Source organism: Chiloscyllium plagiosum, unplaced genomic scaffold (genome assembly GCF_037043375.1).
Source record: "Chiloscyllium plagiosum isolate Xiang-an unplaced genomic scaffold, Cpla_swu_hap1 HiC_scaffold_53X, whole genome shotgun sequence".
NCBI lineage: Eukaryota > Metazoa > Chordata > Chondrichthyes > Orectolobiformes > Hemiscylliidae > Chiloscyllium > Chiloscyllium plagiosum.
Genome location: NW_028270191.1, coordinates 18,821,580 through 18,847,201, shown reverse-complemented (window position 1 = coordinate 18,847,201; position 25,622 = coordinate 18,821,580). Strand labels below are relative to the sequence as shown.

Sequence of the window (25,622 nt, the reverse complement as noted above, 5' to 3'; positions counted from 1 at the left end):
TAGGCGGAAGATGAGGCGCTCTTCCTCCAACCGTCGTGTTGCTATGGTCCATCCCTTGTGGTTGGAGGGTTCCTAGGCGGAAGATGAGGCGCTCTTCCTCCAACCGTCCTATTTAGATAGCGACCCCTGGTTCTAGATTCTTCCACAAGTGCACAGTGCCAGATCATCTTTCATAAGGGAAAGTGTTGGTTTAGATTAGATTACAGTATGGAAACAGGCCCCTCAGCCCAACAAATCCACACCAACCCTCTGAAAAGTAACCCACCCAGACCCATTTCCCAACATTTACACCTGTCATACTATGGGGCAATTTAGCATGGTCAATTCACCTGACCTGCACATCTTTGGACTGTGGGAGGAAACTGGAGCACCTGGAGGAAACCCACGCAGACACGGGGAGAACGTGCAAACTCCACACAGACAGTCGCCAGAGGCTGGAATCGAACCTGGGACCTTGGCAGCAGCGCTAACCACTGAGCCACCGTGCTGCCCATGGTGTAGTGATAATGTCACTGTACAAGTAATCGAGGACTCCAGGCTATTGTTCTGAGGACATGGCTTCGAATCCCACCAGATGGTGAAGTATGAATTCAGTAAAAATGTGGAATAAAAAGACAGCCAATGGCAATCCTGTAACCACTATCGAATAAAAACCCATCTGCTTCACTAATGCTTTACCTGGTCTGGCCCAATAGTGACCGGAGCAGTGTAGCTGACAATGCTGGCGCTGCCAGTAATGCCCACACTCCACCAGTGGGGGGGAAGGTGGGATTGAGCTGCCAACTCTGAATGACGGAGAGACAGAAGTCGCGCCTACGCGTGACGGTTTAAATAGCTGCTCTCGCGGGGTTTGGAGCTTGTAAGAGTGACGTACTTTGCAGCGAGGAGTGGGCGGTGAGTGAATTTGTTGGAGTTAAGGGAAGAGGAAAATAAAAGTATTCTTGTAAATCGTCTTTTACCCTGAGCCGAGTTAGACGATGGTGTAGATAGGCTCAGCCTTCTTGCTAATCCTCTTCCCTCACACAGTTGCTTGGATTCGAGGCTGTCGAATGAACAGGTTGCCAGCGGCCTGATCTGAAAGGCTCTTCCCCGGAAGAGAGTTGTTCCTGTTCCCGTCTTTGCGACGCTCGTTCCCTGCATCTCTCTTAACCCCTTCACGGCTCCATCTTGTGATCGTTTCTGGACGCACTCGGGCTTGCTTTTTTTTAAAAAGTCGTCTCTCACTTAGTGATGAGTTACCAGTCTTTGCAAGGCTTAAAATATAAAAGTTTTTTAAATTAAGAAATGCCTGTTTTTCTCTCAGGCAGGAGGCTGGGAGAACACAGCAAGCCAGGTAGCATTAGGAGGTGGAGAAGTCGATGTCTCGGGACTGGGGATGGGGGGGAAGCTGTAGGTAAAGTTGGGGGAGGTGCAGAGAAGTGATGAACGCACGTAGAGAGTATAGCCTGGAGACAAAAGAAAACTTTAGATGCTGGGTTCTAAAGTAGACAACCAGGAGGCTGGAAGGAGGCAGCATCAGGTGGTGGGGAAATTGACGTCTCGGGTATAACCCCTCTCTGCTCGCGACTGCTATCCGTCTCGGTGCTTCCTGCACTAAAGTTTTAATGACCGTCCTGTTAAGAGGTGCAATAGGAACGCCCATTGAACAGTGTTTGCACTTTCATTTTGCACTGGAATTTTAAGATGAGGTAAAAGTTTTTGTGTAAGTTATTTTGTGCCATTGCTGCTTGTTACTGGGCATTGGCTGGTACTGTACCTTGTCCTTGTTTGCAAAGTGATATTGTAGTTTTGTTTTGTAAACACTCCAAGTTGGGGTGCTCACATTTCTTTTTGCATGTGAGCAACTCTCAGCTGCTTCCCACAGAGTTGATACTGACGGATGTGATTTCTTTTCAAGCCCCTCAGCACCAGGGTCCTAGATTCTATTCCATCCTCTGGTGACTGTGCAAACTCCACACAGACACATTCTCACCGTGTCTGCGTGGGTTTCCTCTGGGTGCTCAAGTTTCCTCGCACAATCCAAAGATGTGCAGGCCAGGTGAATTTGCCATGTTAAATTGCCCATAGTGTTAGGTGCGTTAGTCAGAGGGGAGTGGCTTGCTCTTTGGAGGGTTGGTGTAGACTTGTTGGGCCGAAGGGCCTGTTTCCACACTGTAGGGAATCTAATCTAATCTTTAAAGTTCAAACTGAGGCCACTAGGTCAGTGGTGGCCCTTGACATCAAGGCTGCATTTGACGGAGTGTGGCATTGAGGGCTCTAGCAAAACTGGAATTAGTGAGTATGGTATTAGGGAGCAGGTCTGTGCTGGTTGGAGTAATACCTGGCAGATAGGAAGATAGTTAGTTGTTTATTTCCAGGATGTCCTCAGCAGGAGTTCCTCAGGATAGTATCCTTTGTCCAACCATCTTCAGCTGTTTCATCAATTCTTCCCTTCATGGGTCAGAAGTAGGGATGTTTGCCAATGATGGTACAAATTTCAGCACCGTTTGACTGCTTCAGTAGCAGAGGATTGACAATGTTCAAATGCAACAAGGTCTGGACAATATCCAGACTTGGGCTGAGAAGTGGCAAGTAAGAGTCATGCCACAAATGCCAGACAATGACCATCTCCAATAAGAGACCATCTAATCACTGTCCCTTGACATTCAATGATGGGGAGGTGATGGTCTAGTGTATTAGGCCATGGGAGTATTAATCCAGAGACTTAAGTAATGTTCTGGGGGCACTAGTTCAAATCCTGTCCTTGCAGATGGTGGAAATTAAGTCCAGTAAAAGTTTAGAATTAATCAATGATTTCATGATATTTGAAAAGCCCATTGCTATCCTCACATACTCTGGCCTACGTGTGACTCTAGACCCACAGCATTGTAGTTGTCGTCTTGACTGCCCTTGGGGCAATTAAGGATGGTAATAAATGCTGGCCTACCAATTAATCAAAACTCAACTGGGCTCTCTGCATAAACAGTGGCAACAAGAACAGGTCAGAGGCTAGGAATACTGTAGAACTCACCACCTGACTCACTTGCCTGGATGGGTGCAGCTCTAAGTCAGAGTCGAGTGTGTGTTGCTGGAAAAGCACAGCAGGTCAGGCAGCATCCGAGGAGCAGGAAAATCAACGTTTCAGGCTAGAACCCTTCGTCAGGAATGAGGCTGGGAGCCTTGGGGGTGGAGAGATAAATGGGGGTTGGGGAGAAGGTGGCTTAGAGTGCAATAGGGGGATGGAGGTAGGGGTAAAGGTGATAGGTTGGAGAGGACTTGAGGAGGACTCTGAGATCTTTGTAGAGAGAGGAGGAGAACTTGGAGAGAGAGCCTACCTTGAAGTTCTTCTCTACAAAGACCTGAGTTCTCCCTCACTGTACTCCCCAAGTCCTGTCCTCTGCTGCTCCACCCTCCTCTCTGACCTATCACCTTTATCCCCACCTCTATCTACCTATTGCACTCTTAGCTAACTTCTCCCCAGCCCCACCTCCCTCCCTCTTATCTCTCCACCTCTGAGGTTCTCTGCCTCATGCCTGATGAAAGGCTCTGGCCTGAAACATCGATTCTCCTACTCCTTGGATGCTGACTGACCTGTTGTGCTTTTCTAGCAACGCATTCTACTCTGACCTGCAGACCTCACTTTCTCCTTGTAGCTCTAACATCACTAAGCTGGACAAAACAGCCTGTTTGATTGGCACCATCTCCACTGTGGCTGTATATGCTGCAGCTACTCAATCTACAAATGCAGAAATTCACCAAAGATCCTTCAACAGCACCTTCCAATGCATAACCACTTCCATCTAGAAGGACATGGGCAGCAGATGTATGGCAGTGCCTCTACGCCACTCAACATCCTGACTTGGAAATATGTTTCCTTCCTTTACTGTCAGAATCTATATTCTGGAATTCCCTGCAGGGTATTTTGGCTCACCCATAGCATGTGGACTGCAGTGGTGAGAATAAGCAGCTTAGCACTAATTTCTCAGGGGTGGCTCAGGTTGGGTAATAAAGTGTTGGCGAGCCAGTGACACCCACATTTCGAATGAAAGAAGAAAAGATTTACAAGGGTGTTGGCAGGGTTGGAGGATTTGAGCTATCGGGAGAGGTTGAACAGGCTCTGGCTGTTTTGCCTGGAGCCTCGGAGGCTGAGGGGTGAGCTTATAGAAGTTTATAAAATCATGAGTGGCATGGATAGGATAAATACAGTCTTTTCCCTGGCATAGGGAGTCCAGGACTAGAGGGCAGAGGTTTAGGGTGAGGTGGAAAGATATATAAGGGACCTAATGGGCAACTTTTTTTCAGAGGGTGGCATGTGTATGGAATGAACTGCCAGAGGAAGTGGTGGAGGCTGGTACAATTGCAACATTTAAAAGGCGTTTGGAGGGATATGGGCCAGGTGCTGGCAGGTGCGACTAGATTGTGTTGGGCTATCTGGTTGGTATAGAAGAATTGGACCGAGGGGTCTGTTTCCATGCTGTATATCTCTGTAACTGAGTTTATTTAATGTAGCTGCTCCTTGGTGATTTAAGTTGATAAGAAATTGAATTTAAGTATTCCACAGTGAAACTGTTTGAAGCAGTTAGGTCGTATTGCTTCAGAGGAGAATTTGCTGCTTTGAGGCCGCTAGTTTGAAAGCTGTTGTTTGTATTGGAGTTGGGAGTTTTAATTGTTTCACTTGGAAGGGTTATTAGATTTTTAAAGGCTATGGTGAATTGCTTCATGAAAGGTCCTTTGATGATACTTCTGCCTTCTAATTGCAGACTACCATTCGGTGTGACAAACTTAAATGTCTGATCACTGACCATGAATATTTAGTGATATTTCATTTTTACTGTCTGCAAACTCTTACATTTCAGTTGGAACATCACTGGCTGACTGTAAACTGGAGATGGTTATCTTACAGCAATATTTGCTCCACCATGAGTTATGATTTTGAGTGGGTGCTGAATGTCATGACCAGACAGTGACTCCAATGCAGTGTTTGTGAGATCCTGTTATGTTCTAATGTAAGCTGGGTGTGGTATTCAAGTGTCTAATGGGCATTTATTACAAATTGTGTACAAACACTGTATTCCTCAGGTACGGAGGTGTTGAGGGTAATGCTAACCTATTAAGTTGCAACAGAGCAGCATGGTTCCACTTGGTTAATGTGCCTTGTGATCTAATAAGTAGATTGAGTTGTTTGTACCCTTCTGTTCACATGTTATGACAGTGATATTATGAGTATGTCTCTTAAATGTATACTGAACATGGTGAAAGTCATCCCAATTGACTAGAAAGAAGTGCAAACCAGCTATTGTGGTATGTTTTTGCATATAGAATTAAATTCTTTGCCTGATACTTCCCAAAGCACAGTGCACTATATTCTAGACTGGGTGCAGTTGCCTATCTGATGAGATGGAAAATTGCAGTGATCTGCTTAATGAAGTTTTATGGAATGCATGTCCAAACTGTTCGATCAATAAACATTAGATACCATAGTTTGTGCTCCTGTTACTTGAATTTTTCACTTGTGTTCTCTCTGCTTTTATTTTTCAGATTGTTTGTTTGATCATTATTCAAGAGCAGGAGTGTAGGGTTGTACACATCTGCCAAAGATTATTGTAAGGAGCACTAAATACACATGGGAAGTGTTTTGTAAATAATGCAAATCCTCTGGGGAGCAGTGGAATCTCAAGTGAATGTTGTAGCACCTGTTCAAGGCATGGCAAGCTTTTGAAATGAAGTGATTGTTGAATACAGAACTGGCTCAAAGGTAGAAGATAGAGGGTGGTGGTGGAGGGCTATTTTTCAGACTGGAGGCCTGTGACCAGTGGAGTGCCACAAGGATTGGTGCTGGGTCCTTGCTTTTGTCACGTACATAAATGATTTGGATGTGAGCATAAGAGGTACAGTTAGTAAGTTTACAGATGACACCAAAATTGGAGGTGGAGTGGATAGTGAAGAGGGTTACCTCAGATTACAACGAGATCTTGACCAGCTGGGCCAGTGGGTTGAGAAGTGGCAGATGGAGTTTAATTCAGATAAATGTGAGGTGCTGCATTTTGGGAAAGCAAATCTTAGCAGGACTTATACACTTAATGGTAAGGTCCTAGGGAGTGTTGCTGAATAAAGAGACCTTAGGGTGCAGGTTCATAGCTCCTTGAAAGTGGAGTCGCAGGTAGATAGGGTAGTGACGAAGGCGTTTGGTATGCTTTCCTTTATTGGTCAGAGTATTGAGTACAGGCGTTGGGTGGTCATGTTGCGGCTGTACAGGACATTGGTTAGGCCACTGTTGGAATATTGGGTGCAATTCTGGTCTCCTTCCTTTTGGAAAGATGTTGTGAAACTTGAAAGGGTTCAGAAAAGATTTACAAGAATGTTGCCAGGGTTGGAGGATTTGAGCTACAGGGAGAGGCTGAACAGGCTGGGGCTGTTTTCCCTGGAGTGTTGGAGGCTGAGGGGTGACCTTAGAGGTTTATAAAATCATGAGGGGCATGGATAGGATAAATAGACAAAGTCATTTCCTGGTGTCAGGGAGTCCAGAACTAGAGGGCATAGGTTTAGGGTGAGAGGGGAAAGATATAAAAGAGACCCAAGGGGCAACTTTTTCACGCCGAGGGTGGTACATGTATGGAATGAGCTGCCAGAGGAAGTGGTGGAGGCTGGTACAATTGCAACATTTAAAAGGCATTTGGATGGATATATGAATAGGAAGGGTTTGGAGGTACTTGGATGGGTAGGAAAGATTTGGAGGGATATGGGTCTGGTTCTGGCAGGTGGGACTAGATTGGGTTCCGATATCTGGTCGGCATGGACGGGTGGACCGAAGGGTCTGTTTCCATGCTGTACATCTGACTCTGTGACTAGATGGAAAGAATGTTTAGCAAACTTGATGAGAAACTGTTTTGGGGTGGGGCAGGGGGAGTGGTTGCAATTGTCGCTTCCCTTGACCGGTCCTGGAATCGAGGAAACCGAATGTGGTGAAGTACAATATCACGGCATGGTCGAAACGTAGAAATGATAAAGCCGAGAAGGGGTTATTTGGCCTATATCATCCATGCTGGCCCAAATGCTCTTTCTAATCCTATCTTCCTGCACATGATCTATAGTCCTGCAGATCTAGCTTCTCCTTTTAAGGAGTTTTAAGGGTCTCTGCCTCCACCAACACAAGCAGCGAATTCAAGAAACCTCACCTTTCAAAACGTTCCTCACATCTCCTCTAATCTTTCTGCTGCTTAACTTGAACGTATGACATCCGATTCTGAACTCGTTATATCCCTCCGTCATCTTTGTTCAAAGGAAAGCAATCCCAACCCCCTCCGATCTCTCCTCATAGCTGTAATTCTCCAGCCCTGGTGGCATTCTAGTAAATCTTCTCTGCACGCTCTCCAGAGCCATTATGTCCTTCCTATAATATGACCTGAACTGTGCACAATACTCCAGTTGTGGCCTCACCAGACTCTGTTTTATTACATCTCTACTGTTTGACAATTTTTTTGACTTTGCTTATTTTCTTTACAGTGGGTGATATCTCCAATTTACTAAAGTTGGACTTGGCTGAGCCTGCGCAGTGTGCATCTGTGTTTTTGTAAGTATTTTTGACTCTTCCCCTCAAACTTGCATTTAGTGTCATTTTTAAGACCTTTGAAAAATATGCATGCATAATGTTGGTTTTGAAATTCAGAGCTGCATCCTACCAAAGGTTTTACTGTACTAAGATTGAGCCAGAGGCTAGCAGACTTTACACTAGTAGGTAAGTGCAAATACATTAAGCAAGCTAGCCCACTGTGTCTGGTTTAATGTAAGCTTTTGCATAATTGAATTCTTAATTAGAGCTTTGGAGTCAGCATCTTGACTTTTTGGGGCTGTCATATTTGTAGACAGAATCCAGTTGGATGACTTTTTCCAATTTTGAGGTGTCGTCTCTTTTTATATTTGGGAACCAGGCAGAGCTGCTGATCTGATTGAAGCAGCAGGTAATGTGTATTTAAAGTATAGAGCATAGTGCCTACACTTCAGAATAATCTAGGTTTATTGTTTAAACTCTGCAAATGATGTGTATATTTACAAAATTGTATTTGGGGATTTGATCCTTCTATGTTCTTTCTTTTCAGATGGCTTGCAGTGCTAATGCATAGATTCTGATCTGTTAGAAAATTAACTCCTGGACATTCAGGAAAGCTTAATGCAGAGTTGATAAAGGGGAACTTGTAGCTATGTATTGGTCTCCAGAAAGCATTTGCTAAGGTGTGACATAAGCTGCTTGGACAAGATAAATGTTCATAGTATGGAGGTAATGTATTCAAATGGATTGTGCATTGGCTAAGGCACAGCAAATAGTCAGGATTAATGGATCTTCAGGTTAGTGACATAGCTAGTGGTGTGCCACATGGATCCGTCTTAAGGCATCAGTTATTTGTTAGCTAGTGGACAGTTAAGGTTATAAGATTACAAATGTTTTGGATGTAGGTTTGCTCGCTGAGCTGGAAGGTTCATTTTCAACTTCGTCCGGTGGCTCACTGAAGATATTACCTAATAGGGTGACGAAATGTCTGAAAATGAACCTTCCAGCTCAGCGAACAAACATACATCCAGAACCTCAACCTGAGCTACAAATCTTCTCCAAACTTGCTAATTACAAAGATTTATAAAATCATGAGGTGAATGGTTTGTGGTGGATGTGCGTACAGTTACAATGTTTAGACATTGGATAAATGCATCAATAATTCTGGTTATGGTGAAGGGCAAGGCTGGTAGGTGTAGGGAAAGCTGGATGACTATAAAAATTTGAGGCTTCCTTTCCTCTTTGGGCGGGGGGGGGTGGAGAGAAAACTATGTCCACTGTAGATGGCAGAGATCCCTAGGAGAGTATAAAGGCAATAGAGTATACTTAAGTGGGAAATTGGGTGGGTAAAAAGGGGACATGAGAACTTCAGCAAATTGAGTTAAGGAGAATCCAAAGGTATTCTACCTTGCGTTTAAGGACAAAAAGGTAACTAGGGAAAGAATAGGGCCTCTTAAAGATCAGCAAGGGTGCCTACATGTGTAAATGCAGGAGATGGTGATACTAAATGAGTATTTTGTATCAGTGTTTTACTGTAGCAAAGGATACAGAAGATCGAGAATGTGGAGAAATAGTGACCTCTTGAAAAACTTCCACATGACAGGAGGTGGTGCTGGATGTCTTAATGCATAAAGGTAGAACTCCTAGGACTTGATTAGATGTACCCTAGCAGTCTGTGGGAAGCTAGAAGTGATTGTTGGGCCCCTTGCTGAGGTATTTGGATCACTGGTAGTCATGTGCTGGAACGCCAGAGGTTGGCTTATGTGGTGCAACTCCTTAGGAAAGCTGGTAAGGGAAAGCTAGGGAACTATAGACCAGTGAGTCTATTAGTGGTGGGCAAGTTGTTGGAGAGAATCCTGAAGGACAAAATTTACATGTATTTGGAAAGGCAAGGACTGATATGGGGCGATCAATGTGGCCTTGTGCATGGGAAATTGTCTGGCTAACCTAAAGATTGAAGTTTTTTCTCTTTGAAGAAGTAACCGGTTTGAGGGCAGAGCAGCAAACGTGATCCACATGTACTTCAGTAAGGCATTTGGCAAGGTTCGTCATGGTCGACTGGTTAGATCACACAATATAGGGAGAACTAGCCATTTGGATACAGAACTGGCTCCAAGGTAGACCGGGAAGTGGGAAGGTTGCTTTTTGGATACGAATGTAGGAGGTATGGTTAGTAAATTTGTAGACGATGCCAAAATTGATGTAGTGGACAGCAAAGACTTTTACCTCCAGAACAATGGGATCTTGATCAGATGGGCCAATAGGCTGAGGAATGGCAGGTGGAGTTTAATTTGGATAAATGTAAAGTGCTGCATTTTGGAAAGGTAAATCTGGGCAGGACTTCTACATTTTAATGGTAAGGTCTTGGAGTGTTGCTGAACAAAGACGAAAGTAGAGTTGCAGGTAGATAAGATAGTGAAGGTGGTGTTTGGTATGCTTTCCTTTATTGGTCAGTGCATGGAGTATAGGAGTTGGGAGGTCATGTTGCGGCTGTACAGGACATTGGTTAGGCCACTTTTGGAATATTGTGTGCAATTCTGGTCTCCCTACTATAGGAAGGATGTTGTGAAACTTGAAAGGGTTCAGAAAAGATTTACAAGGATGTTGCCAGGGTTGGAGGGTTTGAGCTATAGGGAAAGGTTAAATAGTCTGTGGCTGTTTTCCCTGTTGATCTGAAGATTGAGAGATGACTTCATAGAAGATCACAAGGAGCATGGATAGGATGAATAGTTGGTCTTTTCTCCCCCAGGGTTGGGAGCCCAAAACTAGAGGGCATAGGTTTAAGGCGAGAGGGGAAAGATTTAAAAGGGATCTAAAGGGCAACACTTTCATGCAAAGGATGGTATGTTTATAGATTGAGCTGCCAGAGGAAGTGGTGGAGGCTGGTATAATTGTAACATTTAAAAGGCATCTAGATGGGTATATGAATTGGAAGGGTTTAGAGGGATATGGGCTGGATGCTGGCAAATAGGACTAGGTTAACTTAAGATATCTGGTTGGCAATCTAATCCCATTGGCCAGCATTTGGCCCATCTCCCTCCAAACATTCCTTAATCAGCTGTACAGCATGGAAACAGACCCTTCAGTCCAACTTATCAATGCCAACCAGATATCCTGAATCATTGACAAATTACACTGAAGGGTCTGTTCCATGCTGTACAGCTGATTTTTAAGGAATGTTTGGAGGGATATGGGACTAGTTCAATTTGTTATGGTCAGCATGGGCTGGTTGGACTGAAGGGTCTGTCAATGGGCTGAGGAGTAGCAGATGGCGTTTAAGTTTGGTTTTTAAAAAAAACAGAAGGGCAGGATGAATACAATTAATGGTAGGGCCCTGGGTAATGTTGTAGAACAGATCTGGGGATTCAGGTACATAATTTCTTTTTGACATTTGCATCATGTGTGGGTAGGGTCTTAAGCACATATGCCTTTGCTCAGATCTTTGTGGATAGGAATTTGAGTGTCATGTTGATGAGTCCTCTTCTGGAGCACTGTGTACAGTTCTGGTCATCCTGCTGTATGAAGGATATTAGTAATTGAGGCGTGTTCAGAAAGGATTTACCAGGATGTTGCTGGGAATGGAAGGTTTAAGTTGTAAAGATATGGTGGGACTTTTTTTTTTAACTGCAATGTAGGAAGTTGAAGGGTGACCTTTAGAGGTTTATGCAATCATGAGGGGCATAGATAGTGAATAGCAAGGGTCGTTTCTGTAGCCTGAGGTGTTCAAAACTAGTGTTCTTTAAGGATTTTAAAAAAGGCTCGAGAGGCAGCCTTTTTGGAGTGGTTCAAGTGTGGGATGAACTGCCTGAGGAAGTACGGATGCAGGTACAGTTACAACATTTAAAAGATACTTGGATAAGTACATGGATAGGGAAGGTTTGGATGGATATGGGCCAAACCCAGACAAGTGAGACTATTGGTTTGGAAAGCTGATTGGCATGGACTAGTTGGACTGAAGAGACTTTGTTTGTTTTTGTGCTGTATGACTTTTTTTTTTGTCTATATTAATGACTTGGCAAAAAATAATTCATCTAAATTGATACTTTAAGTGGGAGGGTCTCTGGGGTTGAGGATGTGGAACTTGAAGGGGATGGAGATATATTGTGGGCAAAAAAGGGCAGATGGCTTTTTTTTTTAAGGAAGTGTGGCGGGATGCACTTGAAGAATCAAATGGTATGCTGTTGTTGAAATAGATTCAAAGTGCAGCACAAAGGGACCTGGGTGTCCTTGTGCATGGAAACAAAGTTAGCATGCACATGCTGCACTGTTAGTGTGCCGTTTTTAAAGTAGGGCAGCCTTACTAAATTGTACAGCGTGTTGAGGCTGCACCCTGGAGTAGCGAGTAAAGTTTGATCCCCTATATTGATAGGTCATACTGGTAGTGGGGGGCTGTTCGAAAGTGATTCATGAAGCTGTTTCCTGGGATGAAGGTATTGACTTCTTGGGAATGACTGAACAAATTAAGCCTTCCCTCATGAGTTTGGAAGAATGAGAGGTAATCTTAATGTAACATAAGATTCTGAGGGAGCTTGGCAGGATAGGTGTAAAAATGTTCTTACCAGTGAGGGAATCTTGAATTATGGGACACAATTGGCAAATACGAGAATATTTAAAACCCAGATGTAAAGGAATTGTTTTGTGAATTGTAGAGAATTTCAGACTGTTGTGGAGGCTAGATCACAAGTATTTGAGGCAGTGGATAGATTTTAGTGTGAATTGAAGGCTGGCTTGCACAAGAGTTGAGACCTGGGGCATATCACCTTGTTGAATGACAAGTCAGGCTTGAGTGGCTGAATGGCCTGCTCCTGTCTGTTAGTATGTAAAGTGGTGCTTAAGAGTTAGTGGGTGTTCTTTTCACGATGAATTCTGGTGACCTATTTGTTTTTTTTTCTGGTGTTTGGATTCTAGCTTGGAGACTTCAGTGATCCTATCATGCTTTTTTTTTCTCCCTCCCTATAGGTGGTGATAGACCTCTATAATCAAGTAGAAACTTCCTGAAATCAGTGGAGGAAAACAAGTGATTGACCATGGGAATCCTTATGTCTCTTAAACAATACTTTTCAATGAAAGAAATGAGAATTCTCATGGTTGGTCTGGATGCTGCTGGAAAAACTACCATTCTGTACAAATTGAAGCTTGGTGAAATTGTTACCACCATTCCCACGATTGGTATGTTTAGCTCCTCTTCCCTTCTGGAATAATAATTGAAGAGTTAGTACCACATCAAACTATCTGATTTGTATGGGTTTCACTTTTTAGGTTAAATTACTAACTCCTTTATTTTAGGTAGTATAGCTATGGGCTGAAAGATAATTCTTATATCAAGTCTACAGAAAAGATTTGTGTACTCATCAAAAACCAATGCAAGACTATTCTGATTGCACTTTCCAGCACTTAGCCTGTAATTTTTTTTAATGCCTTGGTATCACAAGTGTGCATGACATTACATAGTATTTGAGAGTTTCTGCCTCTCCCACCCTTGCAGACAGTGAGTTCCAGATTTCCATGTGTGGAACCAGTCTGCAGTTAGTGCGTTTTTTAAAACTGCACATAAAAACATCCTTTGTCTGGACACTAGTTACATATTAGTAGTAGTTTTCTTTGCTTGTTCTTTATTATCTCCATGAGAGCATAGCTGTTTGTTTGGATAACTGGGCTCAGCCAAATTTCCAACAATGAGAGCAAGTGGAAATAATTCAGTGCTGCCTTGAAGCAGCAAAAGCCTAATTAAATCAAGGTCCTGAAATACTGAAGTAAAGATCCTTGCTGGAGGGCAGCTGCTTTAAACCCAATAGAAGCAAATGGTTTTTTTTCCAATACTATACCTGATGGTTTGAAAATGCAGCACTAACTAATGCACAGTTTTCCTTTCTGTGCCTAGTTCTGTCTAATTGGGCTCTGGAGGGACTGCAGTAGTGCTGACCAGCTCTCCTAGCTAAATAGACTTAAGGTTTCTAGGAGGAAAAAGGAAAATGTGAATAAAGCTGGTAAGAGTAACATGTTTTATTTCTCTCAGGTTTTAATGTTGAGACGGTAGAATACAAAAACATCAGTTTCACTGTGTGGGATGTTGGTGGCCAGGACAAAATTCGATCACTGTGGCGTCATTACTTCCAGAACACACAAGGTATAAGAAGTGATTCTGCTTTTAATTTTCCTTCAGTTACATAAATTGGCCCTATTTAGCATCTCTTCAAGAGAAAGGAAGAGACACTTGTCCTGAGGTTTGCCTCTGGGTTCTGTATATGATTCAATGTTTCTTTAATGGTTTGTAGAAATGTAAAGCAAGTTGTCTGCTTTTAATCTTTTTCCATCGCAGAAGGTATTGGGTTAGATGCTTGGTCATTGCTTGGTTCCTAATTTTTTTTTCACTTGCTCACTTGGAATCATCAGATTGATACCAGGGTTTTAAAAGGGTTAAATGACATGTGCATGATTATACAGTGACTTTTTTTCATTAATCTAACACTAGGCAATCTCCTTTCCTGCTGAGAATCCAGAATGGGAGCAGCAGTTTATAGCTGGAGCTAGACCATTCGGGAAAGAAACTACTTTTTGCAAGTAGTGATTATATCGCAAAGATGCTTAAACTGATTTAAACTCAAGTTTTTGCTTCATAAGATTATTAAAGGGTTTGCAACAAAAGTTGATGAATAGATGAGTCACAGATCAGCAATGATCTGGTTGAATAGCTGAACATGCTGAAGGAGCTGAATGGCTAACTTGTTTGTGTTCTTTCAGATGTAAGGTTCCTATTATGTGGAATTAACAGCCCATCTCAAAAGGGCCTACAACAATGAACCATAATATACTGTGTCATAAACCTTGGATGTTGATAGACTTCCTGCCTGCCCTTGGTCATCATGTTGGTGATTAAGGACTTGAAGGAGAGGCTAAGTGAAAGAAATATTAACCATTTGAGATGAGCTTTCTTTTTAATCCTCTAGGGTTGATATTTGTGGTTGATAGTAATGATAAAGAGCGTGTGTCTGAGGCACGTGAGGAACTGATGCAGGTGCTTGCAGAGGATGAGTTGCGCAATGCTGTTCTTCTTGTCTTTGCCAACAAACAGGTAAATGAACTGTTGGAGTCCAAGGTAGTTGCACTGGATGAATAGTAAAACAGCCAGTACAGAGTCTTTGTTTTGCATCAAGCAGTTAATTGCTGGTTTGTGTGGATTGCCACCGATTTGATGTGCATCCCACTCTGAAATGAGCTTTGAATATTAGTGGCACAAATGCATTAATTTTCCATCCTGGCCTGATGTTTTGTTCCCGATGCAGTGACTACTCATGAGTCAATGAGCCAGACTCTCTCCCTGTCCTCCCTCTTGAAAGGGATATGATCTTTTGGTTTTTCGTATGGATCTTTCTAACTTATGGCTGCACTGCAGAATAAGGCACTTGCAAGTGGCGCAGTTATCACCACTAAATGGCAATCTGCATATCAACTTGTTTGTGCTTATGTTATGATAAAGCCAACAAGCTATTTTTGGCCTTAACAAATACAGTATTGCAATTGCTCGATGTTGTGTTTTACTATCATTTGCCTAGTTTGGGAGAATTGCCTTTCAGTATTGATCCATTCTTTTTATTGGAGTTAGATTCTGCTTCCAACTCCTCTTTTCCAGGCAGTATGTCCTAGTTCATAACTCTGAATACTTCTCCTTGTCCCACATGTGCTTGCCATTTTTTTTTCTTTTTTTGCTTGCTTCCTTGTTTGAATATTCAGCCAGTTCATCAACCCTGCCCTTGCTCAACTGTCAACCTCTTCAAACAATTACCAGGAATAAACTACCCCCTTCAAAGTTTGTGCGAAGATTTGTAGCTCGGGTGCTCGTTGTTGTGGTTCTGTTCGCCGAGCTGGAAGTTTTTGTTGCAACAAAAACTTCCAGCTCGGCGAACAGAACCACAACAAACTACCCCCTCCCCAACCATCTCCTGTAGCCCTCCGATCTGTTGCAATGACTCCAATGTTTTACTCCATCCCATTTGTTGACTGTGTTCTTTAAGCTTAAAAGGATTTTTATCTCTTCAGCTGTCTTGTGCCTCTTAAGATGTTCCTTTCTAAAACCATCACTTTTTTAAACCAAGTTTTTGGTTAGCTGCCTTAACTTGAAACCAAGTAACAAAATATTTTTGATTTCATGTGAAGTACCTTGGCCTTTTTAACTACGTGAAGGCAGTAAATTAAAATAAAAGTTGATGGTACACTCTCCAGCCTGGATAAACTTAGCATGATGCCTACAGTTGGCTACATGCCTTCACCTAACTCGTGGGTTGCAGCAGAAGTTCCTTGCATTTCACTTTTTTATAAAATCAAGCCTTGTGTGCTCTTTAACCAGCCTTGTCAACTTGTTCTGTTAACTGCATGCATTTCTGTACCTACCTCCCCAGAATCTTATTTAGTATTGTACCCTATTTTAATCTTTTTCTATTGTCTTGCAAAATTCATCACTTAATACTGCATCAAATGCCTTCTACTGGTCTGTCCCTTTTGCATTCTGCTGCTATCCCCACTGTTTACTATTGTGGCAAGGGATTGGTGGGGGGTGGTGCTTGTTTTTAATTGTGGGCTTTGGGAGTAGGAACAGTTTCACAGGCTTCCTGTAAAGCACTGTAATCCTGAGGTATAAATGTTGCCCCTTCTTCCTAGGATCTGCCGAATGCAATGAGTACAGCTCAAATCTCAGACAAGCTGGGCCTGAATTCTCTGCGCAACCGGGTCTGGTATATTCAGGCCACGTGTGCCACCAGTGGTGATGGTCTCTTCAGCGGTCTGGACTGGTTAGCTGGTCAGTTGAAACACAAGTGAGGACTGCTTTCTCACGATTGTTTGGAAAAGTTGACTCACTCGATGAGGTGAATTTAGCCATGCTAACGTTTTTACTTTCATCATTTCCTTGGGGTGTGGCGTTTGCTGTTTACTGTCTTGAATCAATGATACACTCAATAGTGTCTTTGATTTTGCTGTAGTCTCTCTTCCAAGACTTGTTCAAGCAGCTCCTGCTAGCTTAATGTGAGAAATTCAAATTTGAACTGGACCTTGCGGAAAGATTTAATGAACCGACAATGCATTAAGATTTTATTCAATCAACAGTGCACTTACTGCATTCCAATAAGATATTTTGCTCCTGTTTTTTAAAATGCACTTTTGACCACTGCTCTAAACTTAACAAGCATTTTGTTCAGTTCTTTTGTACTGCATTGCAATCACTGGATTAGTAACTTGTTCTGGATATTTTATATTTTTGCTTAATGCCTAACCAGTAACAATAGGTACTACAAAACTAACCTTATTAAATATTTAATCTGTTCACCTCTGCAAAATAGTCTGGTTTTGATGTTTTTGCATGGTTGAAAATATGAATTTTTAGTGAATGTACCCAAATGTTTTCTGGAGACTTGCAAAATGTTCTTTTAAATCTGTTCACTGACAGCTGAGGGGTGGTGGGGAAATCTAGATTTGTAGAGTGAATCAAAATGCTGGGATACTTGGAGCTACATGTCCTCTACTCTATATAATCGGTGGCCAGCTGCCAATTAGAATTAGAGCAACTTGCCCACCCATTTAGTGCGCTCTGATGTATACCTGGAAGTCTCTTTACAATCATTTGATAATCTTCATGTATATTTGGAAGATAAAGTAGGGAAGGACTTTTTTTCCAACCTGCATGATTAAGGTTTCCACTGTAGCTAGATGTTGCTGCATGCTGTCAAAGAAATGAGTGGATGTATCTGTCCAACCAAAAGTAGTTCAGGATGACTGAAGAAAATGAAAGCCTTTGATACCACCATTTTTCACAGTTTCTGTTACTGTAACCAAATACACTTTAATCAGTGACTGGGTAGGTTCACTGCATCCTTCCTTGGGTCTAGATTTAGAGCAACATAGAACTGTTAAAGAATTTTTCTAAACCTGAAATCTGACTGTGGTGTTTTAAAATGCATGTTTAAAATTGAAGGGTAGTAACAGATGGAAAATGACTTTTGAGCTGCAAGAGGTAACGAGGGCTGAGGCAGTGGAATGGGTTACTAGAATTTGATTGAATCATGATTCAATCTTTCCTTTTAAGAACAAGATAAGCAGTTGAGATTGGGAACAGAGTGGACATTTTGAAGTTGAAACAAAGGTTGGATTAAGGCAGTGGATTTTTGGTGTGTATTAAAATTGCAACACAAATTTTAATTCCTGGCCTTGTTGCATTGAATTATTTATGAACTGCTTAACCCATCTAACACTGCGATCTATTTACCTGTTTTGTATTACCTGCCTTGAAGTGGAAGGTTTTTTGATCAGAGGCATTTCCAAATTAAAATCTTCCCCACCCCAAGCTGGTTTTTTTTCTGAATTGGCTTGTGTTATACAAATGACAATGAATAGCCCATTTCCATTTTGGACAGTTTAAAGGTAGGTGTTCCCTTGCATGCAAAATTTTTTTTATAATTGTCTTTTCTTTCTCCTTTTTTTGACTTTAAGTAAAAAAATCAAAAATTTATCCATGAACCTCCCATGGCCCCACCAACTATAGAATCCCTAGAGTGTGGAAATGGGCCATTCTGCCCAACAAGTCCACACCCACCCTGACCCATCCCCTTACCCTATTAGTCTACATTTGCCCCTGACTAATGCACCTAACCTACACATCCATGAACACTATGGGCAACTTAGCATAGCCAATTCACCTAACCTCCACATCTTTAAATTTTGGGAGGAAACCAGAGCACCTGGAGGAAACCCACGCAGACACCGGGAGAATGTGCAAACTCCACACAGACATCGAGGCTGGATTTTGCTTGCATTTTGTCATAAGGCAGTCTTAAAATATTAAGGCCTTCTGAGCCCAGAAGCTGCTTGTGTTCATGTGTCCTGCTACAAACCAAGCAGGACCCTCCTATCTTTGCCTTACTCTGAACACTTTTAACCTGTTCCCATCTCATATTGCAAGTGTTGACCTAGGTTGTAATCACTAAATGGCAAGGTTTCAGCCATTCACTCTTTGAACTGACTGTGGTATGTAAGTGCAGAGTGGTGAAGCACCACCTCTTCAATGAGGAAGAAGTACACTGAAGACTGACCTAGAACAGCCCTTGGGAGGGGGGAATTTCAGATTTCTCTTGTTACCATTTAAAGCAGTGCTTTCCAACATCAAAACAAAAATACAAATTGCTGGCAGAGCTCAGCAGGTCTGGCAGCAACTGAGGAGAGAAATCAGTTGATGTTTCAGGCCAAGTGACCCTTCCTTGAACTTCTAAGAAAGGGTCACTTGACCCAAAACTTTTAACTCTGATTTCTGTTCTTTGATGCTACCAGACCTGCTGAGCTCTTCCAGCAATTTCTACTTTTTGTCTCTAATTTGCAGCATCCATAGTTTGTTTTTTTTTTCCCCCCAACATCACTGACTTCCAAGACATTTCCAGTAAGTGCTGGGTGTTGCTGAATGTCTGTCTTTTTTTATTTGACCTAGAGTTCGCTTCTGATTTCTGCAGAAGTGATTTGAGGCTTTACACTAATGAAGTTGTGTTGCAGTGAGCTTGGAATGTAGCTTCAATCTCTTATAATATCATCATTCCATTGGGGAAGATTCACATTTTTGAGATGTATCTGCAATTGTGTAGACCAAGAATAGTCCATCACTATATAATCTCTGAACAAGTACTTGTGAGCTGAAAGATGCCCCTTGTCTTGAGTATTGCCTTGGGCATCTTCCTCCATTTATGCTTTGGAAATCTTAAGATTTGAGCATACAGCCTGTATGGAGGAAGATTGGAATAAATCAGTTTAAAATACCTGTCAAAATAAACTCCATAACAATGTTTGTTTGCTTTTTTAAAAAAAAAGCAACCAGAGAATCATTGTCCTTGTGTACCTAAGCTCTATCTTCAACCCATCTAGTTTAAGTTCATGTCTTGCTGTTCTTAGTGACTACAGATCATGCTTGCATTAATGTTCCCATACTCCTTGTCCACATGCGCACACCATTTGTAGTGGCTTACAAATTACAACTGCTTTTTTTTTTTGTTTTCGATTTTGTAATAAAGACTCCTGGAAAGAAATATTTAAATTATTTTCAATCTTCCCACTTGCATTTGTCCAACAATACTGTTGTGGGATTATAGAGTCATAGTCATAAGAGTAATACAGCATGGAAACAGGTCCTTCAGCCCAAACTGGTCCATGGTGCCCACTCAGCTAGTTCAAATTGTCTGCATTTGGTCCCTATCCCTCAACCCTTCCCATCATATACCTATCCAAATGTGTTTTTAAATGTTGCCACTGTACCTGCCTCGAACACTTTTTTTTTTCTCTGGCACCCCACTCCATATACACACACCACTCTGAAGATGGTGCCCTGCAGGTCCTCCCTAAATTCCCCCCCCCTCTTATTTTTTTCCCCCACCCACTCCAATGTCTTCAAGCTTTCAATTCCTTATCTGTGCAGAAAAAAATTATCTGCATTCATCCTGTCAATGCCCCTTGTGATTTTATACATGTCAATGTGGTCACCTCCATCTCCTACATTCCATTGAATAAAATATCCTGGCCAATCTTTCCTTGTAACTCGGACCTACTAGTCCTGGCAGCGTTCTTGTAAATTTTCTTTGCACTTTTGTTTCTAGTTTAATATACCTTTCCTATAACAGGGTGACCAAAACTGTACACAATGCTCCAAGTGCATCCTTGACAACTGTAACATAACACCCTAACTCCTATACTCAGTGCCTCGACCAATGAAGGCCTGTATGCTAAATGCCTTTTTCACCACCCTGTCTACTTGTGACACTGCTTTCAACAAACAATATGCTTTGTACTGCTAGGTCCCTCTGTTCCACAACACTCCTCCTGACCTTGCCACTTACTGTATTAGTCCTACCTTGGTTTGACTTTCCAAAGTGCAACACCTTTCTTCTGTGTATTGAATTCCATTTGCTAATCCTAAACCTGTTCAGCGCAAATTATCCTGGCTGAAATAGACATGTGACTGCAATGCAAAAATCCTTTGGCTCCCTTCCCCTGCTCCTTTGACTACAAAGTGTCTACTCTAGATTAAGCAGGGAGTTGCTTGCTCCAACATTTTTCAAACCCTATTCAAGTTCTCCATTACTTTTTCAGAAATAAATGGAATTGGAGTAAATGAAAATTTGCATTAAATCTGCGTGTGATGCACATACTTGGTTTTAGATTTTTATTTTTAGCTGTAAATGTATCCTGTTCATGACCTTCATTCCTGAGTAATGTGCACAAATACTGAATTTGGTAAAGGTGGGAAAGCCCTTATGCAATTAATATTCAGACTTTACTGGATTATGAATGTCTGTCTCTTGCTGTTTGTAATTAAAGTTTGCAGGGTATCGAAATAGCATGTGAAGGTTCACACACCAAGTACATCACAGAAGCACAGTCTCCACTGCTGTTTCAGCTGGTTAAAGCAATGAGGAACAGCACTATCGAGCTCTGGTTCATTGTCCAGTCAATTTGGTGGACCTCTGCTAGAGCAGTAATATGGAGACTGCCTGTTAAGCCTTTATGCCACGAGAAGTAAATATACATTTCCATAATCTGTATTCCCTGCATGCACCATGTCACAGGGAAGAGCCCGATGAAATGTTGGGTAAATTTTGTTCTCTTGCCTGCTTGCAATTTTTAATACTTTTTGAGCCTTTGAATACAAACTAACTAATTGTAATAATGATCTGTCATCTTCTGTTTGAAATGCACAATCTAAGTATACTTGAAACACAATTGTCAATGTACAAGTGTCTATGTTGGAAAATGTCTCTGCAAATAGTTCATGTTTTCATCCTCCCAAGATGGCTAGTCACCTCACTGAGCTATTAGCATTTATCACTATGCTTTTCAGGTGGATTTAATCATTTATTTTTAAGAGTCTAGAAGAAACTTTCCATGGTGCTAACATATGACTTTCTTCAACATGTTGCACTTTTTGTGTTTAAGTTGTTTAGAAGTGGTGTTTGATCAGATTAGAGCACAATCTTTTTAAGGACATTTCATCTAGGATCTTAGAAAACATCTTAGCCCTACAGTGTGAAAGCAAGCAGGCCGTTTGGTCCATCGAGTCTATGCCCACTCTCTGAACATCCCACCCAGACCCACATCTCTGCATTTCTTCCCATGAAGAATCTACCTAGTCTGCATATCTTTGGACTATGGGCGGAAACTGGAGCATCCGGAGGAAACCCATGCAGACTGAATGTGTAAGCTCCACGCAAACTCCAGAGGGCAGAATTGAACCCAAGTAGCTGGTGCTGTGAGACAGCTGTGCTAACCACTGAGCTGCTATGCTGCCCCCATCTTGGGATTTTCAAATGCCATTCTTTCCTTTGTGTGTTGGGTCCAGGAGAATCCTCTAAACTGATTTGATTTTAAATGAAGGAGTTGAATGGTGTGCAGCCATAAACTAGTCATAATTGACTTGAGCTGGATGGCATTACTAACCTCCCCTTTCCAGGGGTCCAGTCTTTCTAAGAGTTTCTCACTGCAGTGAGTTATTAATCTTTCATGATTTTCAGTCTCCTAGTTTTGCTGACCTTTAAATCTATCCATAGTCACGCTTACCATTACAATTTGGCCTTTTCTTTCCAGCTTGTGTCCCTCTCCACTTTGGATTGACTCCCTTTCTCCCCAGTAACCTGTAGCTTTGACTTCAAGCTCCTACCTTGCTTGTCTTAAATCCCTTGTTCGCCACTTACTGAGCTTTTGATCTACTAGATAATCACTTTGCTGTTGCCTGTCTGTGCATTCTCAGTGTCTATGTATCCAGCACAATTGGTTTAACTGTTCATTTCCACATGTAGATGGACAATTTTTAAGCTGGGACAAAAGCAGAATAGCTATCTACTCTTGTACTCCTGAGCTCTTACTGTCAGACCAACTTGTTACTCTTCACCCTTTTTTTTTTCTTCAGACTCCATCTGCTGACCAGTTGCCTTTCCTTCTGTTCACTAAATAGCTTGCTCAGTCTCTTTTTTTTTTTCTCTCTCTCTCTGACCAATTTTCAAAACAACAATCACCTTCCTTTCCTTCCTGCGCTTCTTCCCATCTGCCATCTTCTCTCAATCTCTTGACTTTTTTTCTATTCTTGAACTGCTAACTTGTCCAAATCTTTCTTGGTCTTCAACCTTTCAAGAGTGAAGATCAATCTGGTTAAGAACTCATAGGTAACTTTTTTTTTCTATTGGTTTTAAAAACTCAGTCAATCTGCCACGTTCCATTCGGTGAAACTCATTCACAACTGTTACCCATATCCTAACTTGTTCTTTGCTGGCTTTTGTTGGTGCTTTAGTCTGGTTCAGCCTTATAAAACAGTGGCCATGAAACAGCTTGAATACAAGAACTGTGTACTTTTTCATCTTCCAGCCTCTTGCACATTCTCATTCCTCGTTGCACCTTACTGTTTTTGATCATATTGTAGGCTAAATACTGGATTACCCTATCTGTTTGTGAAGCACTTTTGTTCTGTTTTCCTTCACTATGCAATGGTATTGGCAAACTGCTGTAAAAGAGGGGTTAGAGGTTTTCTGATTTTTCTTGCAACTTGTATTAGACTGCTTTGCAGTAACTATTGACTGACTTTTTATTCGATGAATAAACTAATCAAAGTCTGAAATGAGTTTCATGTGTTTGTATGAAGTGCATGTTTCACCAAATACATCACCACTGCTCAATCTCTAAAGTGAAGTAGGAAGCATTTCAATAAATCTGCATGGTGAGCAGCCTCACTTAAACCAAGCCCTAATATGAAGCTGGAGTGCATTCCGGCCACGATGCAGTAATTCGCAAATGTTCAGCAAAACAGCATGCTGATGGCAAATAAAAGCGCAAAGCCAGTGTTCTTAGCAAAAGGGAGCAAGTTTTTAAGTGTTTTAAAATATCCAACATGTTTTAATAGTGGCTTTTTTTTTGAAAACCTAAAATTGCATTAGTCACAGCATTGTTTACTCTTGAGTCACCTTCTCTATGCTTTTTTTGTATCTTTGACCAGTTCTAGCAAGTAGACTTCTGGATAATTCACTTATGAGCCAGAATTTGCAGGGAATTGTAAGTGTTTTTTGTCTTCACAACAACTTGAAGTTCCTTTTTTTTTTAAAAAAGAACACTCTTTTTTGTGTGTGTGAAGTAACATGTGCCAGAGTGACCAATTACTTGTGCATTTTGGTATACAAATCAGTATTGTGTAACCAAAGACAATATTTCCTGGATCTAAATTTTTTAATTGATCAATTGATTGTGAATCATAGTTCCGAATATCCTCATGATCTCTTCAAAGGTTAATGTATCACTATGGCAGGACCTGCAAGAATTTGCATATCTCACAATGAGTTGGTGGCACCAGATGGTTGCAGACTCAAAGCTGTAGAAACTGAAGGTGGTAGCTGGTAAGTGTGTACTTCTGGTTTATTAACTTATTGTGCCTTATGGAATTTTGTGCAAAGTTTATCTTCAGAACAATCCACTCCCTGAAGAGTTGTGAATTGCTGAAATCCAGAAGCAGTCCCAGGACAAACTTGTCAACAGTTGCTGGAGGGATTCATGCTTTGGCTGTTGATGTACCTAGCTGGAGGTGGGTGTGTACAAAATGGTTTTTGCCCCTGCTCAAACATTTTAACTGAGTTAAAACATAGCTGTTTCCATCTTGACTCTTTATTGTTCATAACACATTAGTTCCTTATCCTTTTTCACCACCATTACAGTTTGGGTTAATCAGCTTCCCTCTACCTTCAGCCAAGGCCATGGTCTTTCGCATCTGCTTTATTCACTGACTTGGTCTTCCACCTGAAATTGAAATATGGAATCATAGAATCCCTACAGTGTAGATAGAGGCCATTCAGCCCATTTGAGTTGGAGCATCTCACCTAGATCCTGCCTCCTCACTATCCAAGGCCCTAGACATACCTTCCAGGTGAGTCTGTGTAATTTACCTGCACCTCGCACCATCTAGCTTAGTGTATTTTCTGCTCAATGTGGTTTAAGTGCAATTTAGGTGACCACTTTACAGAAGGCCTACATTCTGTCTGTGAACACTTGACCCTGAACTTCTGATTGCCTGGTATTTCAACAGTGTTCCCTGGCTAACATCGCTCTCTCAGGCTTGCTAGAGTGCTGCAGCTAAGTTCAGTGCCAACTGGAAGAACCACTCATTTTCCACTTGGGACCCCTGCAACCTCTTGAACTCTGTATAAAGTTCAATAATTTTAGAGCTTGAACATCTTTTCCCATGTCTTTGCCCCAGTCCACACACACCAGACCTTGCCATTACATGGATTGCTACCACAAGCAGCCTGTTAGCAGCCACTAACATCCGTCTCCATTAGTAGCTACTTATTCTCTCGGGCTTACAGTTACCCATTCCTTTTATCTGCCCAACTGTTTGGTTTTTTTCCATCTCCACCTATTATTTACTCCCTTTCTCCCTCCCCACTCTAGCGTGTATACCAATCTTTTTTCCTAGTTACAACTTCTTCTGAAGGGTCACTAGACTTGAAATGTTAACTCTACTATCTCCACAGATGTTGCTGGACCTGAGTTTTATTTCCAGCAATTTGATTTCCACAGTTGTTTGGGTTTTTTGCCTGGTTACTGGAAAAGTTTTGAATTGTCACCAATAGACAATTTGTGGGTTACCATTTTAGCTTATCTGTCTGTCTCTAGTCTGGTTTTAGTTTTCCTGTGTAATGAATCATACTAGACAGCAGAGTCCCTTCAGCCAATCAAGTCTGCATTAACAAAACTACTCTATCTACTTCCAATTTCCAGCACTTGGCCCATAGTCTTGAATGTTATGACGTATTTTAAGTGCTCATCCATGTCCTAATAGTTGCAAGGCTTCCTGGCTCCACTAACTTTCCAGGCAGTTCATTCTGGATTCCCACTGGGTGAAGCTTTTTTTCTTGTCCTCTCTACACAATCTCCTGCTTTTTTCACCTTTAAATCATGTTCCTTTTGCGATTGATCCTTCAACTAAGGTTTCAAGAAGTATTGATTCCAGGTTATAATACTGTGGGACGGTATTGCTCCAAATGTATCTGGACAACATGCAATTGTAATAAATTGCTATTTAAAACTGTTGGTCATTGTT

At 41.8% G+C, this 25,622-nt stretch overlaps 1 protein-coding gene across 2 annotated transcripts; it reads left to right on the top strand.

Moving 5' to 3' along the window:
- Window positions 1-875: 875 nt before the first annotated feature.
- LOC122543318 (ADP-ribosylation factor 3-like) lies at window positions 876-23,153 on the top strand. Of its 2 annotated transcripts, none has more exons than XM_043681836.2 (6): window positions 876-894; window positions 7,483-7,549; window positions 12,485-12,694; window positions 13,542-13,652; window positions 14,473-14,597; window positions 16,181-23,153. In XM_043681836.2, the coding sequence occupies exons 3-6, from the start codon at window positions 12,553-12,555 to the stop codon at window positions 16,337-16,339; spliced, it is 537 nt and encodes a 178-aa protein (XP_043537771.1). In that variant the 5' UTR covers window positions 876-894; window positions 7,483-7,549; window positions 12,485-12,552; the 3' UTR covers window positions 16,340-23,153. The 2 variants fall into 2 exon arrangements, with proteins under 2 accessions (XP_043537771.1, XP_043537772.1); XM_043681837.2 differs by lacking the exon at window positions 876-894 and adding an exon at window positions 5,513-5,582.
- The last annotated feature ends 2,469 nt before the right edge of the window (window positions 23,154-25,622 follow it).